The following is a 13,306-nucleotide window of genomic DNA, read 5'->3' as shown; positions in this document are numbered from 1 at the left end:
TGGCAAAATGACTCATTTCAGACAGGGAAGATGTTTCATCATACTAGTTTAACTTTTTTTCTCCTAATATTAATGTCAAGGCTTGTTAACCTTTATGACCAAGTTGGAACTTAAGGATGTAGGAACGAATTTTTTCTAAAGTTAAGAATTTTTTTCATAGTGTGCTTGAAAAACACTAGTTTCCAAGACAAACAATAAAAGAAAAAACACAAGTCACCGAATATGTTTACAGAATTACCCCATTCACATTATTTTCAATAGAAAAAAAACGTATCTAGATCTACAAAAATGTCAGACGCTAATATTTTCAAACTATTTTGCAGCTTTAATAACACAAAAATGCTTCAAAATGGAAGGAAAAAAAACCGTTGGGGTAACGGTGCATATAAGAGATTTATTTTTTTTAAAAACTGTTAAAAATGGTTAATTTTGATATTTTTTTTCTAGATATAGATTCATTTCAAATATGAGTTATCATTATATGTATCAGTCAGGAAAATATCAAAACCAAGCCTGATCCACTTTAATAGATATTTGAAATTACCAATGGTACAAAAGTGTATTTTTAAAACATGCTTATTATTCGAGCACATGGACTAGGCCGGTAGGTCAAAGGTCAAGGTTACAGCAACGTCAAATTTGTCTGTTATGTTTTGTGTCCAGAGCATAACTAAATAATCATTCAATGTATTGATTTAAACTTTGCATGTAGGTAGGTAGCAATGTGTCGGTGTCCAGAGCGCATGAACGTGGCCAGTAAGTCAAATGTCAAGGTCACAATGCGCAACTTGAAAACTATTCAGGGTTTTCACTTTAAATTTGTAAAAACATTCACTTTCAGCTTCTTGTGCCTATGCTTCCGCATACAAACCTCCAACCCCCAGTTCACTGCCAAAATACGTCCCTCCTCCCAAACAGCATCCAAGAAAAAATCTTTAAATTTTACATCCTTTTCGTCTGACCTAGAAATTCAGTGGTATATTACCACGTTTTGTGGAGCTCTTGTTACCCATTTCTACGAATTCGGAACAAAACGTGTACACATGTTGTATTTGATATTATTCCCTGATAACCGATTTAAATTTGATCACGTGTTTCTTTAGGAAAACGTTCGTTTGTCCTTTGGGCTTCTTGTGACCAGGAGTTATCGAATATGTTCACATTCTAAGTTTACATTGCAACAAAGACTTTTGTAATATCTACGGTCAAGAAGAGCTTTGTTAAAGTTAGTTTTAATATTGTGCACGAGGAAACAAAAAAAACATGTTTAAAGGATTTAGTTTTTATTATACGTTGCGTATACTTAATCTAACTACAAAAAGGAAAATTTCTGAGAGTTCCGCTATACCGAATCCTATGCAACAATTAAAGAAGCAAAGTGATGTTAACAATGGTGAAAACGGTGGACACCAGTACAGGTGAGGAAAAATTTTAAAAGTTGACTAATTGAGTAAGTTGCATTTAATCAGATAAGCGAGATCAATCCCTGGTTCCTCCTTCTAAAACTACTTAAACTTTTGCGGTTGGAAGTAACACACAAGTGAAATTTACACACACGCAGACTTTCATTAATACATCAATAACGACTTTAAACGTTATTAATATCTCTTTATGTTTTGAAAAGTTGGGATAATTATAATAAAATTACAAGTTTTATACTGAAACAGCTGTTGAATAATTCTAGATTTTAATAATTATCATAATTTTATGATGATAATGATGATAATAATGATAACAGAAATCACGACAACGATGATGATAATGACGATGATGGTGAGAAATGGTAATTAGAAGTTCAATAAAATAAAAAAAACAAATAGAAAATGGTAATAATTTTAAATTGTAATAAGATAAGAAAAATAATAATGATTTTAATAATTATCGTAATTATGAAAAAAAGTAATGCACTATTGACGAAATTCTAGATATGTCCGACACTTGTAGCGAGGGGTCGTCATAGAAGTTCAGTTTCATAGCAATAACACAATATTAGGTGGTCTCGCCTAGACAATATGAAAAATATAAGCATTCCAGAAGAAGGATATGCGACTGGAAAGATTTGGAACTACACTGTAGTTTTTGCGTCTTTCATACTTTCCTCTCCATTTTTTTGCATTTGATTTTTCAAAGTGAAGTTTGAAGGTCCTGGGTGAAGTGGTTCGCGAGTAAAGTGCCTTCATGCAAAAAGTTAACGATGGCCCCTGTGACCGTGACCTTTGATCTGGTGACCCCAAAGTCAGTAGGAGTGGTGTACTCATTAAGTACTATCAGCATGTGAAGTTTAAAGGTCCTGGGTGAAGTGGTTTGCGAGTAAAGTGCCTTCATGCAAAAGTAACGTTGGCCCCTGTGACCTTGACCTTTGACCGGGACCCAAAAGTCAGTAGGGATGGTGTACTCTTTAAGTACTTCAGCAGTGAAGTTTAAATGTCATGGATGGATAGTGGTTCGCGGTAAGTGCCTTCATGCTAAAGTTAACGTTGGCCCCTGTGACCTTGACCTTTGACCTGGTGACCCCAAAGTCAGTAGGGATGGTGTACTCAATAAGTACTATCAGCAGGTGAAGTTTGAAGGTCCTGGGTGCAGTGGTTTGCGAGTAAATTGCCTTCATGCAAAAAATTAACGTTGTGACGAACGAACGAACTAACGAACGAACGGACGGACAGTTGAAAACTAATATGCCTCCCTTCGGGGGCATAAAAAGATGAAGGGAGTTTTGTCCGCCTATGCAAAAATGAGTGAAGGGGGTTTTGTCCGCTGATGTTGAGTTCAGATGTCATAAAGAAAACAAGTGTTAAACAGCAGGGTTAAAACTGCACACAACTATTTTTTTGTGTCTTTCATGTTGTCTGTTTAGTTTCTATAGGGTTTATTACACTTGCATTGTTCCCAACATCTCAGATATTTAAACAATTGTATTTTGGCGTATCTTAAGATCAAACACGTTTCCGTTCTTGAAAATCTCGTTCTAGTGTGTACTTTATCAACTCTATTGAAATCCCTTTTGGTAAATTATTTGGAGCCTAAAAATAATGGCAGCTTTTCCCTTAGACATATGCTTAAACATTCATATATATGAAAAAAATTAGCATAAAAACTGTTTTATGGCAGTATTCAAAGGGTGTGTTTCAGCAGGAGAGTAAAGAGAGTTCAACTTATGCACTACGGTTAACTCTAGTAACTACTTAATACATTTTGGATGTCTGTAAATTAAGGTGAGAGATAATGATCATTACTTCTTTAGAAAATTTATACACCCGATACAGGGTAAAATTCTGATGTCAGTGGAAAACTAACTGCTGGTAGCTTTGTATGATCAATGAGACACCTTTCGCGGAAAAATTCAAATCACGGAAGGGTTCTGTGCTTGTTGATTGATACTCAGGAACATTTCGACTTTGTGAAAAAAAACGAGCTGGATTGGCCCCATTTCGTTTATCCTGACGTTCAGTAAGGGCTTTTTAAATGAGAAATGCAATAAAAAATTAGGCATTGTTCTTGCATTGTTCTTGCAGCGGGATTTGCAGGCTGTTCAAAAAGTGCAAAATTGATGATTTTGGCATGCTATTTTTAAATGGATGGTGTAAACCTTTCGTTTTGAAAAACTTTCTTTTATTCTTGTATGAGAATCCTATTTGCCATTAATTAAAAGCACAAAAGATGCACGCCAATTTATAAAATGGCCACCTGATTTGCTCATAAGGGAAGGCAATATTGCGACTCGCTACAGGTAAGACCGTCCGTGCCCAAAATTTTCGCATCTAAGTGTACCCTGCTACCTTAACCTAAGAGCTGAATTCTACCAACTCTACTGTAAGGCATGGTTGACGGGTTTTTCCGGTTTTTAATTGCTGTGCAGAATGAGCAGGTAAAAAGTAGTTTTACTTAATGCTGTGATTGGTCATTTAGTTTTGTAGAAGGAAAAGAAGCCTAACTTTACCTAGAGTGTTCAGCGGAAGTGAAGCTGAGGTGTGTGAAACAAGGAGATGAAAACTTTTAACATATTGTGTAATCTATGTATGTTTTGTACCATGGCAAAGGAAATAAAAACGCATATCGATATGCATATCTTTTGCATTTAATTAATCTTTTGGTGTTTTTTAAAGCTGGGAATATCTTTAATGCTGAAGCTTTGGCACCAACAAACCCCTCTATAAATTTCATTATACCAAAAAACATGCGTCATTCCGGCTAGCAAATGTTGCAAATTCACACACCTGCTCTTACAACTGCAATATGAAAACGCTTTACGGTTCTACGGTTCTACGGTTCAAGAAAATGATATGTACCAATGCAGCAGCTATAGGTGCGCTTCGATGCAGTAAATACGAATTTCACGACTGTTCTTGTAAAATGAATAGGTATAAAAAATGCATAAATGTCGGTTTTCTGTTTACGTGAATCGTGTGCATACACGTAAACCACTGTTTGCACAATATAAATCTGATGTCAGCATTATATACAACTTCACCGGTCAAGGTAAATGTGCATATTTGCACCGTGTCCAATTATACCGCAGGGAGTGTGAACTACAAATGAATAAAAAAAGAATATAGAATTATAACAATTACAGCGTCTAGGTATAAGCTTAGTTTAACACGGGTTATTAACAGTATTCATTTTGGAACCATTTAAAACATTTTCGTGAGATAGCAATCCAAACAGGTATTGTCTTGTCAAGAAGGTCTGCTCAAAGGTGGCCGTATCTAACATCTTGCTATTCATGCTAAATTGCATCTGAAATCTGATACTCTACGTAGGCTGTTTGCAATGCGTGGAAGGACAAATTAAATACGCACAGTTAATAAATAAGGTATTTTGACAATATTTTGAAACCCAGGGTTTTGCACAGAGATGGTAAATAAGGACTTCCTATTCATTCGAAGGAGCATCTGTAATGTAAACACTACGTAGGCCGTTTGCTATAAGGCAAGTAGATAATAACAATGTACAGGAGAAAATTACTCAAAGATATGGACCTCCAAATGCCCATTTTCGTCTGAATAAGCAAAAATGGAGTTACGAGTATTTTTATCAGAGATATTAATACGCGACTTTTAACCTTGTTATTCAACTGGAGCTCAACATTGTTTTACCAATATATATTTGAAACTGCTAAAAGGACAATTATAATTGCATATCAGAATGTCAATATCAAATATTGCAATCACAAAATCATTATTGACTAGCACTATTTCTAAAGTGCACATAGATTGCACACTTATTACTAAGCCAATTCCATTAGGGAAATATTCACGAATTGAACTATTCACAAAAATACGTGACTGAATTTAAAACGTAACCTAAAAAATATTGCAAATACTTAAACCCATGGAATTTTTATCAAAATATTGTATGTTCATTTATGGTCTTGAATTTTGTTCAGCCTCTTCGAGTGCATCATAACTAGATTTTACAAGGAGTTTATTTTCATAAAGTACAGTGCACTAGCCTCTGTTCGTGGGCCTCGATAGTTATGTTATTTATACGAGATATCGGTATGTTGATACTTGTGGACCAAACCCTGCAACAGAAAATTTTAAAACGACGTTAAATGTTACAGTGATGTCGAAAAAAAAATAAAAAATATAATCTTTCAAGGCCAATTGCTCCTCTTAATTTACGATTTAATATTGTTCTTTATTTAGCTAATTTCATTAACACAAAGGCCTATTAAATAGAGTTAGACACCTGGGGTTTTATCATTTTTTTTAAATTTTGTAATAATCTCCCCACTATAATTTCAAAGTAATTTAAACAGTTCAATATTCCTTTTGATTTCAATTAGAACGTTAGTTCTAAATTTGCATTTGATAGTTTAATGGTTATTTCATCAGTCTGAATCAAATGTTCTAAAACGGTGTGAACCTTTCGGTATTCATTCATTTCGATCTATTTAGTTGCTAAACCAAGATAAGCAACGGGAGGAAATTTAATAATTTAAAACACACTTGCATTTTTAATGAATTTTGGCTAAATACATAATTGTCAATACATACAATACAAAAGTTCATATATTCCTATCAACGCCAGTGTGGTGAATCACGTGACCTTGAATGGTGGTGGGCCGACATTTCTCTCGCTTCGGCAGAAAAATCAAGGTATTAAATAAGGTATTTAGACAATGTTAAATAGCCTAACATATGCTCCTTACCATCCGATTTTCTCCGGTGACTGTAATATCCTCTATGTATTGATACTTTCTGAGAACACTCGGGAAATTTGAATACGTTTGTCATTTTGGAAAGGCAGTTTTCACGGAGCTCTAGTATTTATTACAGAAAATAAATATTTCAAAACATTTAAGACAATAAAATGACAGTGCAAGGGACACAAATATTTGACTATACAGTAAGAACATTTGTTTATAACGTTTTCAGTTTTAACACAAAAAGGTTTTTAAAACTAATTACTGACAACTTTATGTTACGGAAACACATGAGAATTTTTGCTGTTTTTACTACTTTTTACGAGGAAATTGAAAAGCGGTTGTCACGCTTTTGCTCCAGGTAAACTGTCTCGATTATAGATATCAATTTGAAGTAAATTTTCACTACTTCAGCTATAACGCTATTGGTTACGACGACGGACAAAGGTCTTTATTCCCGCGGCGGTCCGGGGTTCGATTCCCAACGCGGTCATCTTTTTTTCTTGATTTGGAACTTTTAAAATATTTTAGAAAACAAAAAATCATATTCAAATGTTCATAAATGACCAAACTTCAATTTGAAAGAAAGTTTATTTTAGCCAAATTGGAGGCATGTGCTTTAATACTTTTCCCAAGTTAGGAACAAAATAAATGGTTTTGTCCCAAATTATAACTTAACGTTTCACAAAGAAAAATCAAAGAAAAAGCTGAAAAATAATTGTAGTGAAATGTTTGTATTGCCTGAAGTTTTAAAACTAAAAATGGCCTTATTTCAATGGTATCAATATGAATATGAAAAGCAAGAGGGTCATTGACCCTAAAGCTCTAACCTGTGTAAAAGGCTTCAGGTGTGTTTGTATGATGTAATGGTACAAGTACAATGTTAGGTTTATGTAAAATCAAGGCTCTGGAAATTATGGATTCAGAGAAGAAGATACTCAAATTTTCTTTTATATTAGCCTACATTATAAACGGGTCACACATGGGCATGACCATTTTTAAACCTAGGGCAATAATATTAATGGTAGACAGTTGAACCCTGTATCACAACGCCAAATACCAAGGCTCTAGGTATTATGGATTCAGAAAAGAAGTTTTATATATATAAGCCTATAGTAAGTAAAAGTCACCACAGGGACGTAACCTTTTTTTTGACCCAAGGATAATAATTTGAGCAATAAGGTAGAGAGGCAAACCCTGATATCATGTGCCAAATATCAAAGCTTTAGTTATTATGGCTTCAGAGAAAAGATTTTTTAAGTTTCTTATTACATAAGCCTTTTAGTATATACATGTAACACCCAGGGGCGTGGCAATTTTGACCATAGGGCAATAATTTTAAAAAATTATGGTAGAGGGGTCAGACTCTAATTTTCACAAGCCTAATTCAAGGCTCTACTATTATCGTTCAGAGAAGAACTTGCTAAAAAACCTATTTTTAACCATAGTGACCCATATGTTCAATTAACCGGAACCATTAAACAACTTTAAAAGAGGACTACCAGAGTCATTTTTGTAAAGTTTCATCAAATTATTCAGTGATTTGGAGGAGATGTCGTTAAAGAAATTGTTATCGACGGGCGGACGGACGCACGCACGCACGATAGACGACGGACAAAGTGATCACAATAGCTCATCATGAGCACTTCGTGTTTAGATCAGCTAATAATGATATAAATAATGTACGTTTGCTTATTTACTTCTATCGAAAACCCAAATAATGCTGTGTTCGTTTTTTGTCTATCGGCAATTAATAAAAAAACAGGTAGTGAACAGAAATACTACTAGTACAAAGGGGAAAAAGGGTCGTTTTAATATGTAAGTGTTACGCATCAAAAAGTTTGGGTTTTAAGAGCATTAGTGTAAAACGCTGTTTTTCCCTCCTGGAAAATTTCCATAAATGTTTATGTAGTGTAAGTATAAACAACATTGGTGTAATAATACCCAAAGACGGCCCTTTCCACGAGATTGTACGCGCAACCTGACGTGAATCGTGAAAACGTTTACAAAATGGCGTCGTTCGAAAAATAACTTTCAAAATTTGACGCCAAAAATTCAAAGATAACATTACACTATTTTTTCTGATGTTAAAGATCAGAATTGAATCGACTTGACTGTATGATTTTTCAATGGATTTAACGATATTTTAAAACAAAAACCAGGAACGTATTTTCATCGGACGGCAAATAACAAATTGAAGTGGACGTTATTTTGATTTTTCTGATAGTTACGGAAAAAAACACTTATTTTTGTAGCAAGCTACCGAAAAAATGTAATTAAGAATTGAGTGCTATTTTTAATGCGTTTAACAGGTATAAATCACATTGGGCCTTCTTGCAAATCATACAATAATCACTACCGTATAAACGCACAAAAACAACATTTAATTCTTAAATATTTCTATTTTGTTTGGAAAAACAGGATAGGAAAGTCAAATTTTAAACAGCTCCAGTGAAAATGTAAGAGGTATCTCAGCGCTCAGTAAGCATATAAATGTAAATAATCTGATGTAAAGTTTCGACCAAATCCATTTCTTGACTAAAATCTGATTAACGTCTTTAAAACCTATTTAAGTTATTACATTTCATTATAGTGAAAAAGGAATTCAACAGGACGACAATTACAAGGATTTCATGGGATGGATCACCGACGGCGGGCTCAGACATGCGTATGCGATGGAAAACGGCACCTCAGAAAATCTTTACCAGAAGAAAGTGGATAAAGAACATAAACGTCACGTGATAATTGTTGGTGCGGGAATGGCAGGCCTGTCTGCAGCGTATGAATTGGCTCAAATTGGTCATACGGTAACGAGATGATCTTCAAATCTTGAGTCTTATATCATTTGGAACGTTTACTTATACTCGTATATTAGTGATACACGTCATAATATATTTCAATTACAATACGCATTTACATGTCCATGCAGTTTAAAAGCAAACTTTGTCGAAAGGTTGATTGACAATCAAACGACGAATATGGAATTGGTCATAAACATGTATGGTACAGAGGTCAACATCTTTTATATGTCTTCAGTATCCAGTAATAAACCCTGCAATTCATTTTTTGTTTCCTTCTTGGATAAGCGTAAAGAGTGTCTCCTTTGTATTTAAGCCGGTCTATATGACCGTGTAATCGAGTAATCAGAGTTAATGTGAATTTACGATTAAAAAAAAAAGAGAGCTTGTTTATGGACGGTAGTGGAAATACAAGCTACCGTTCACGCCCTCAAACCCCGGGTTGAACAGAACTCAACATTTATACATGTTAAAAATAAAGGAATACAATTTAGAGACATCCACAGATGTATTCATACGGCGGTGTAATGGAATCTTCAATGACACACAGAGTACAATTCCATGAAAAGCGGGCGTGCGGCCCCTATTTACAATAATAGGTTTGTCCTAAACGAGAAAACAATTGGCGGAACTAAACAAGCTGAAATTAGAGCGAGGACATTGGGTTATGGAGCCTTCATATCAAAGAAACTGACCAAAAGCAGGCACCATATCCAAGGGGTGATTAAACAATACCCAAGGTTAATAAAAAAAAATGGTAGTAAAAAAACTATTGTATCTACAAATATACCGTAAGAATTGTCTTTTAGAGAAACAATATGTCATTCCCTTGAGAAAGACAACAAGTATGAAAAACTGGAAATGTACATACACTAGAGATCCATCAAATAAAGTGGTTGTACACTTTCCAAATGATCAATAATCTTTTTGTGTTAACAGGTAACAATACTAGAGGTACAGTCCCGTGTTGGAGGTCGCGTGAAGACAATTAGAGAAGGTTTTACTGAAGGTCTTCATAGTGAAGGTAGTCTCTACAAAATATAATCTATCAATTATTTTCGTCTGAAATTGTTAATGTTTTATACGATAAAGCCCTTGTTGATGACCTATTCGCAAACTCTTAAATTGCGAATAGACTATAATTACAAGGTGAGCACGTCTCTTCCCGCCAGATGTACCATATCATAAAGAACATTGCCACGGAACACCATGATGAGACCAGCTTTAACATTTTCACCTAATAACAAAGCTTTAATTCATGAATTATTAATGTGTGGCCTGTGCCTTGGTGTTTTTTTTTTGTAACATTTAATGTCTGCATCTTTATCTCAAACCTGCCTCTTCTAGTTTCTAAAAACTGATATTAAACGTCAAGTGTTGTCGTTAAAATATCTGTCACTTATGTTGAAATCCCATTTAGTCATTGTACTGTTATTGCACATTGACCTATAATTGGATTGTGTTTATATCACTAAATTGTGTTGCTAATGCTCAAGTTGATAAGCCTTTATATATTTTAAACCACAGGTGGGGCAATGCGACTTCCTCTGAATCATTCCTGACTTGGCATTTACCTGAATTTGTTGGGTTTTGTAGAGACAGTCCCATTCCAGAATTACAACGAAAATGGATACCTATACTTGTTCGGAAAAAAAGATAAGATGCATGGTAAGTTTCGGGGGTTTTCAGGAAAACTGTTGTTATTTAGCTTTTTTAATTCAATTAAGTACCACAGTTATCCAATCACAATCAGTTTTCTATATATTTTACTAACAGGATGAAAATTGTCTACGCCAAAGTTAAGAGATTTTTCCTTGTGTACTTTATTTACAGTCCCAGATTAGCTTTGAACGTTACGAGAGATCTCAAGGAGGTGGTCATAGAAACTTGTTTAGTTTAAAGTCAAAACCGACACAATATAGGTCACATAGCAAATTTTCCAGTTCTTGATGGTTGAGGAAGACCCTTTGTGTCAATCCGGGCATTAGTTCAGGCACTCGCGGGCACCTGTTCGAAACCATCAACATTCCAAAAGCTATAATAGCTTCCTCACATGAGGAATTCTACATTACATTCCAAGCGAGCTTTTAAAATATAAGTCAGGAGCAAGCGATTCAAGTCAGCGTCATTAACCACATTAGCCAAGAACATCAGAGGCCGAGAACATATATTTCTTTATACAAAAAAGAACACAGCTGAAATAGAAAAGACTCCATGGTGCTAATCCTAAATCTTACACATCATTGCTTTAGAGCCAATTATTGTTTTACTGTTAAATTATTTTGCTCGTGTCTTTCGATCATTTGGACTGTCCGACGATGAGCACTTTGATTTTTATCAATAACCTAAGTCTATTGTCGCCAAACTTAAGGGTAATGATTGTAGGTGATCAGTAGGACGATCCTAATTAAATTATTTGGGAAATAGTAAAAGTGGACAATGGTCTTGTGGCTGAACACTTTTTTCTGTTTCATGGTTTAAATTACTAAAGAACACGTACCCCGACATCAAAATTTCATAAGCCAGCGGATGAACTACGTGTTTTTCTGGGTCATCGCTTCAAAGTATATGTCATAATGACCTCGAGACAGATGTCAATTTCCTGTCAACAGCTAGAAAATCCTCGGACTACGCCCTCAAATCTTCACAGAATGATTGTCTTCAGCCGGCAAATTACTTCTCAGAATCATTTGTTTAAAGGTAAATGTAATCTTTAGAGAAAAAGACGTTTGCGAATAATGACGAGATATCTTTTTGGCCTACGGCTTTTAAACTTAATTGAACAATACATGTGCTCATACATTAGAGAGGTCAGACTTTCAACAGTTAAGTCTACAGTGGTATGTATGACCGTGAAGTGAGTGAGTTAGATCGTACGGCGAGTCGACACTAAAAGGCCGTATATCGCCAAAAACAAGTGTTAAGAAAACGTAAATTGTAAAGCATCTTTAAAATCAATGTAAAAATGTATAAACATATATAGGGTTATAAAGTAAATTGTAATGCATGTCTTGTGTTGACGTGGGAAAGTTCATAGGATGATTTTTTATGGTTGCAGTATAAAACATATCGTTTTGAAGTTGAAAGTCAAATACAGGGACCTTTAAAAGCTGATTTCGGTTTCTAATCAAAACATTTACTGGAGAAAAACTCTCTCTAATTTATTGAATAACCCCAATAAAATTTTATGGTCTGTAGGCAAAAGGTCAAGGTCCATAGTACTTGATACGGATTTAACATCTGCATTTTTTAAGTTATCATAGTTGTCATATGTGTTTTGCAAACAATTTAAATTGTACCTTTTAATTAAAGTTATCACAAACTTCAAATTTTAAAGGTGTAATACAAAAGTAATGTAACTTCATTTTGATTGGAAGAAAAACAACAAAAAGTATAGTGACGAACTTTGGGCCGCTGGGACAAGAATCTAACTGAGGAGGACAAAGCAAAATATAAGATTGATGGAATACGTAATTGAAACCATGAAATTTCTTTTTTCTTTTTTTGTGTTAAATGTCATTTCCACACTATTTTGTTTTGTTTGAGTGGCTTTTAGTTTGGTTTTGCTTAAATTATATATGAGAACAAATTTGCCTAGTCCGGAGATCGAACTTGCCACCTTTCTAAATTTTTAAATAATAAGAGCAAAAGGGGCAATATATCATTGACTAGGATTATCATTTTGTGAATAAGCATACTTTAAAACTCAAGGGAAAGGGGAAAACGTAGTGCTAAATGTCCTTGACGTGCAAACCCCTGCTGATAATACGTTAGTCTTTCATTCTATAAGTATTCCCAAACCTGTCAAAAAAGAAACAAAATGACTAATAAAAGACTTTCAGTTAGTTACTACGAAGCAACAATGAACCGATTAAAGAAAGAACTAGGACCCTCTCCATCAAAAAATAAATGGCTTGACTGGCTGCGTAAATGGAGTAAGCTGTCGACAGAAGAGTTCTTAAGAGGGTTTTGTGCCGATGAAATGAAGTGTTTCTCGCTTACTCCATGGACAGAGCAAGCCCTTGAATGCTACAAGGTATTATATGCGAAATAACTACATTACTGCTAATCAAAAGAAATGAAAGAGAATTCCCTCAAAAATTAACGAATATACGAAGTTTACCGAATTTTGTGTAAGTTAGAATTGTAAAAAGCAAATCGGGTACAATTATATGATTTTATAGCCGGTGTTAGGTGTATGTGAGGTGTGTTGCAAGTTTTATTACCTCTAATGAACAGAATTAATCCGAGTTTGCTATTATGTTGCCTAGATGCTTTCCATGCTTCCTAGTATCTTTTCACAAATACAAATGTAAATTTGTGTGTAGTTACGTTGTGAAAATTGCCAGATTAATTTCCAACA

At 34.5% G+C, this 13,306-nt stretch overlaps 1 protein-coding gene across 1 annotated transcript; it reads left to right on the top strand.

Annotated features, from left to right (window-relative positions):
• Positions 1 to 1,081: 1,081 nt before the first annotated feature.
• LOC123530241 (uncharacterized) lies at positions 1,082 to 10,514 on the top strand. The gene is made up of 4 exons (XM_053520759.1): positions 1,082 to 1,418; positions 8,739 to 8,952; positions 9,883 to 9,967; positions 10,471 to 10,514. Exons 1-4 carry the CDS (start codon positions 1,264 to 1,266, stop codon positions 10,503 to 10,505), a joined length of 489 nt encoding a protein of 162 aa, XP_053376734.1. The 5' UTR covers positions 1,082 to 1,263; the 3' UTR covers positions 10,506 to 10,514.
• The last annotated feature ends 2,792 nt before the right edge of the window (positions 10,515 to 13,306 follow it).

Source organism: Mercenaria mercenaria, chromosome 13 (genome assembly GCF_021730395.1).
Source record: "Mercenaria mercenaria strain notata chromosome 13, MADL_Memer_1, whole genome shotgun sequence".
NCBI lineage: Eukaryota > Metazoa > Mollusca > Bivalvia > Venerida > Veneridae > Mercenaria > Mercenaria mercenaria.
This window is presented reverse-complemented; position numbering and strand designations above follow the sequence as displayed.